At 40.6% G+C, this 6199-nt stretch overlaps 1 protein-coding gene across 1 annotated transcript in view; it reads left to right on the plus strand.

Annotated features, from left to right (window-relative positions):
- stk32c (serine/threonine kinase 32C) overlaps positions 1-6131 on the plus strand; it is a 110443-nt gene extending 104312 nt beyond the window's left edge. Inside the window, exon 12 of the mRNA XM_080781792.1 lies at positions 2534-6131. Coding sequence (XP_080637918.1) covers positions 2534-2804 — 271 coding nt within the window. The 3' untranslated portion in view covers positions 2805-6131. The remainder of the gene's footprint in view (positions 1-2533) is intronic.
- The last annotated feature ends 68 nt before the right edge of the window (positions 6132-6199 follow it).

A 6199-nucleotide genomic window follows, 5' to 3' on the forward strand; every position in this document is an offset into this window, starting at 1 on the left:
TGTTCTGTATTTGTGACGTTGGTAACAGAAACTGTATAAGTGCCCCCGGAAGGGGCTCAACTCACAGCTACAGGGCTAGTGATATTACATAACAGACAGGCTATCACATAAACAGAAACACAAATAGGTTTTAAACAAAATAACAAAATTGCATTGACACCAAATAATTCTGTTTCCAAAAATAGCATATTACTATTATAGTGGGTCACTGGGTTGGGATTATTGCATTAATAACATCATAAATTTACACAGTAGCAGCTTGGGGACTCTGCAGTCACTATGTTAACTTTAGCTGCTCAGATGCTAGGCTAAACTGCTAAGCAGGACATTACTACACCAAACATTGTGGAGACACACGGCCAACCTTTCTACAAAATACCAACCCCGGGTTAACCCACTTTATGATATCTCACCTGCAACACAAGCAACACAGTTAAACACAAACCAATACAATCCTGTAGCGCTCACTGGAGTGTAATGCCCCCTTGTGGCGCAGTGGAGCTATAGCTCTGTATTTGGCAGTCAAAGAACACAAAAAACCATGAGAAAATTAAATACACTACACTTATGCATTAACTTTTATCTTTTTTTAACGATTTAACTTGTAATGCCATGAACTCTATATGAACTTGAGTAGTAGCAATTATAATGACAGTGTATCAGCGTTTTGTTTTTTGATAGATGGTGATATGCAAGTATGAAGAAAGCAACATGTTATGGCTCTGCTTGCACTACACACTTGAACCATAACTTGTGGTCAAATCAGAGAGAGAAACGACTCTAAACGCTGCCATGGAACAGAATCGCACAGGGAACTGTCCTAGAAGATATGAAGGGGAGGGGGGGGGGGGATCTAGCATTTATGCAAAGCTAAAAGCGTTTTATGTTCACCATGAAACAAAAATGTCAGGGCATGAAAAGCATAGAGCTAGCTTTGCTCAAGTAATCCGCAACGGCTACAACGATCCTTTGCAGATTGGTGTGCCGCTGTGCACCACATTTATTACTATTGTCATGGGTTTAACACGGCTTCAAATGTAGCTGCAGGGGTATATATATATATATAGCATTCTGTGTCAGTCTGGCGAGTCTCCATAACTTTTATTCTAAACGCGTTCTTATTTCAGGGCTTTAATTTCCATTCTTGCTGTGTGGTGACAATCATCCCGTTGTGCTATACAGTGTTATTTTTAGTTTTAGTCACATTCTAGTCATTGCTATCCTTTTTATCTGTTTTTTGTTTATCGAAGAGAAATAAAAAAGGTTTTAGTCCAGTTTTAATAAAAGAATGCCGTGAAATTGTGAATGATCACTAGTCCCTACCTAACATTTGAGTCTAGTTTTTATTTGTTGACAAAATTGTCAATATATTTAGTCATCGTTTCGTTTTTATTTAGTTTTCGTCAGTGAAAAAATATAGTTGACAAAAGGCTTTCGTCATAGTTTGTCGACAAAATTAACACTATAATCCCAGGTCTGCGATATAAATCCCAGATTCACTATAATGTGTGTGCCGCCCATCCATCTCACGAGACTCAGAGTTATTCTTTACTGCTGTTTATTAACACCACTGTGCTGTAAAACACCGTAGAACTGACATACAAAACAAGACAACAAACAAAACAATTAACTTGGGACATTCATGGTTTCATCCACAATAATACATGACTTTCACAATAAGATCAAAAAACAAATACAATACTGACCACTTTGCCTGCTTGCACATGAATGGGGGGGGGGGGGTCGACTTGGATCCTTCAGTCTTTCTTGAAAACCCTCTTTGTTTTCTCTTCTTTTCTCTATTTTACTTTACTTCATTTCTTGTACTTAACTTAACTTTCTTCTGCTTTACATTTTACAGTTCACTTTACTTCGTTCACTTGACTTCTTAGTTTACTTTACTTCTTCTGGTCTAGGCCTACATGCTTTCTTCCTTCTGCACAGAGCTCTCTCTCTCAGTGATCTGCACAGTGCACTCTCCTTCAGTGTAATGAAACTTCTGCCCTCTCTCACTCACAAACAGGTGTAACCAACAAGCTTAATTATCAGAACACAGATGCAACCAAGACACATAATTGAGAACCCTCAACACATAGAACACACTTAGAGCGCCCCCAAAAGGACACATACAGAAACATGAAAACCTTGACATGGCTGCAGTAACAATGTGTATAGATTACTTAAATGTTGCTCGAAATATGAGCCTAATTTGCCATCATGGGGAAGAGAATATTGGTTCAGTGGTGCTCTGGACTAAATTATGACCTCATTAGTTATTGACTGTGTCTCCCACTGCAGCATTTATGTGGAAGTCTTCCGTGTGGCGAGTGGACTCCTGGTATTCTCAAATTATTAATTAATGTCAGAGTTCTATTTAAGGAGATAATTTTGTAGACTTATGCTGATCATCACAGGCTGGTGTAACAGACCTCATCACATTCAAATGCCTAACATTTCTCTTTTTTTATTGCATTCTCTTCTGTTTTCCTTGTATGTTGTGTGCGTATGTTGTGTGCGTGTCATTGTTTGTCAGGTTGAAGAAACGCCTGGAAGAAGGCCAGTCAGAAGGCGGAGAAGGCGAGGGCGGAGAATGTGAGGGTGGAGAATGTGAGGGTGCAGAATGCGAGGGCGCAGAATGCGAGGGCGGAGAATGCGAGGGCGGAGAGTGTGAGGGTGCAGAATGCGAGGGCAGCGGCGACGGGGACGGAGAAGAGGCCGAAGGCGGCGATGACGACGGGCCCGAACCCTCCTCCAAACGGAGCATGTGCGGCTCCGTCTGCTCCTCCTCCCCCGGCAGCTGCTAGCGATCACCGCACTGACGCCACACCTCATCCCCCCCAACGCGGTGGCGCCGGTCTCATGGCGGTGTCTTTCTTTATCTCTCTCTCTCTGGCTGCTGCAAGTCTTTGTGCCATGCCATGACTCTTCTCACAACTGTCCTCTGTGTATATTAGCCAGGAAGCCGCGAGGAACACAAAAGAGGTAGCGACCGACCGACACATGGCAGGATCCAAAATGTCTCCCTTATTTTCCTTGTTTTGTTTTAGTTTATTTCCCCTCCCCCCCTGTAGCAGTATCTTTACCAGTAAGGCATGAATGAACCTGTGGGAGCGCCACAGAATCTGGAAAGGCACCCGGCCTGCCCGCCCTAGAATAAGCTCTGCTCTAATTTCTATGCAACGTACGGTATAGCATTATAGTACGGTATAAGTAACTTTTCTTTTAGAGAGAGAGGTTGTTTTAAGACAGTTCTAGATGGTGCAATAGGAGTCCATGGTTAAGGCGATGTTCTGTTCCCTCCACTCTAAATTATTCTATAGGCTACAGATAGATTCACAGTATCAGAGACTAGAACTCTTAGGGCCCTATTTTCATCACTTTACCCTAAAGTTCTTTGCCTTTTTTTTTACTATTTTGAAAAACAAAACAAATTGTTCAACTAGCCGATCTGCATCGACACGTTGTGAGCTTGTAGATCGGCAATTTGAACTATTCACAAGTGTTTTTCAAAATAGTAAAAAATAAATAAAAATGGCAAAGAAGTTTAGGGATTAGGGGTAATGCACTTAGTTTCGCCCTTGCTGTCTCCGCTGTGCATTAATCGCTCTCTTATATCACACACACAAACACACACCTATGGCACTGCATTTGATTTTATATTTACCCGCAGTCAGTCTGAATGCTTTTGTTTCTATTACCCTGATGCCGTGCTTATGGCAAACACAAGGACTCGCGCACTTATTTCTCTGCCAAGTGTAATTCCATTTCGTGGGAGGATAAAAGCTACTTCCAGATAAAGGGGAACAGCCTTCCCAGTAGATGCTCATAATAATTAATAACACAATCCATCTGGTACAGAGAGGCTATCATGACTTCTTTGATGCTTGTCATGTCGTTTCTGATACTCAACAATCTATAGGTGCTGGTTGATGATGCATCCATTGTATTGTAGCCGTACATTTGCATCAACATGCTAGTTGGATTTTTCACAAAATATAGTATACTCTGAGTCTAATTGGTGAAAGTTTGTCCCTGGCGTTTTATGGTATTAAGGTACTGTAAGTTGTACTAGTCAAGGAGAACAATTTTACTTTTTACTGTCTCTATAATGTTTGCCAATTCTGGCACCGAACTGTGGCTGCTACTCATCCAGAGCCATTATTGCTCCAAGAAATAAATAATTCTATGAATATATAAGACGTAACACTTGATTTGGTAACACTTGAGTTTACATTAGCCTTATTCCCAGTGTATTAGCCTGTGTGTTTTTTGGAAGTCTGCAGTCAGTAAGTATAGTATACACAACAACGCACAAGTTAAACTAATTAATTTCAGTCTCCCTCGGGTGTAACGTGCTGCTGATTAGCAAAGCAAGCACACTTTTCCGGAAGTACTTGCACAGTGTTGACATGTACTTTATTTTTCCACTGGTTAATACACTTTAATACAAAATAATGAAGCCATTGTAAAATAAAGCCTACAGACTATGATTTATTAGTTGAATTTGATCTCTTGAGAGAACGTGCGTGTTAATTGTTAAGGTCTCTCATTGGGGATTGCTGTGGGGCGATCTTGAAGTAGCTGTGCTCTTGGTAACTTGACTAGTGTATAAACAGTTCCTATACGGTAGTAGTGTTCGTGGCACATTTAAGGTGGTGCCATTAATCTCAGCCTGGACACCTGAGAACATGTAGCAAAGTCCACCTTAAAACACTAAGGCCTAATAAAAAATAAACCTGTAAATAGCATAGAATAGATGGTAAAAAAAACTTAAATAAAAGGTTAACTCACCACAGTTTTATGTGGGACTGCTTACATAACATGTAAACTAATGGAGGAGTTTGTGTGAAGCCAAACGCTCATACGGTCTCGTTCCGATCTTCTTTTCCAAGTGTGCAGGCACAACTTGTAGGCAAAATACGCCAAAGCTTTTCTACCATTTGCATAACCATTTCTAAGGAACTATCTTTGAGTGTGTGAATGTATGTCTCTTTTCCTGGTACATCAGTTCAATGCTCTTACTGCAAGTGACACTTAACATTTATATACAAGCACATTGATATTATGTACAGTATAAAAAAACATTGATCGATCGACGATTAGATTAAGGAGCTGCGTACAAAATACAGTGGAAACTCCGTTCAGATACTGTATGCCATGAAAAGATATTCTGCATTAATTGCGTCGGTATTCCCAAACCCTGTGCTTTGTTGCATGTACATTTACTGTATAAGCCTGTTCTTATTTTTTGCAGAAGCGTATAGAACTTGAGCCCTGATTGGCTGATTTGTGCATGTATTTTAGCTTCTGACACTTACTGTAGCATACATACCTCAGTGGTACTGTTGGTCACACCGTAGCCCTGGCCTCCATACCATGACCTTTTGACCTTCATCTGGACAGTGCAGAGACTGCAGAGTGGACTGAAGGACATTTACAACTGTACAAATCATTATAATCCCAGTGGTATATCGACGGCATGATACTTTTTTTATTAGACGATATGCAGTACTGTACCTTATGGCATCCCGTAGGCTGTCTTAACGCTTTGGACCGTTGTTGGTGGATGGATGGATGGATGAATGGAACGCGTGTTTAAGTCGGCATTCGTGTTTGTTGTTTATTTACTTCTCTGTAAGTGTCCGAAGAAGTGGGTCCAGGTTCTTCTACCTCCACCCCCCAGGTGTGTGTCATCATCAAAACATGTTACAACTCTGTTTCTTCTCAAGGCTTCTCTCCTTAAATCGGTCTAGACACCATCAGAATAAAACATAAGCCGTGGCGTGGCTTTTTGTAATTATATATTAATCATTTGTAAATGAGTAAGAAATGATTTTTGATGGATAATTTAAGTGTAGCTTTGTTGCGATGCTGATCTATTATGGTATTGCCGTTGGCTCCTCTTGTCAGTGATGGCTCCTAATTGGACATTTTGCTTGCGATTCCTTAACATGTTTCCTGTGTATTTGTGTGTGTGTGTGTGCATTCCATCGTGGTGAGCATACTGTATTGTGTGTGTGCATTCCATCGTGGTGAGCATACTGCATTGCCATGAGTTGTTTCTTCTAAAAGGCGTTTTGCTTGTGTTTGATCAGCAACAGCATGTTTCCCATCTTAACGATTAAAAGAAATTAAACTAACACTTTAAAGGGAACATAGATGTCTTTGCATTGTGTATGCATTTTGTAAATCAGTGCCC

Source organism: Protomyctophum bolini (genome assembly GCF_963924005.1).
Source record: "Protomyctophum bolini genome assembly, chromosome: 14".
Classification (NCBI taxonomy): domain Eukaryota; kingdom Metazoa; phylum Chordata; class Actinopteri; order Myctophiformes; family Myctophidae; genus Protomyctophum; species Protomyctophum bolini.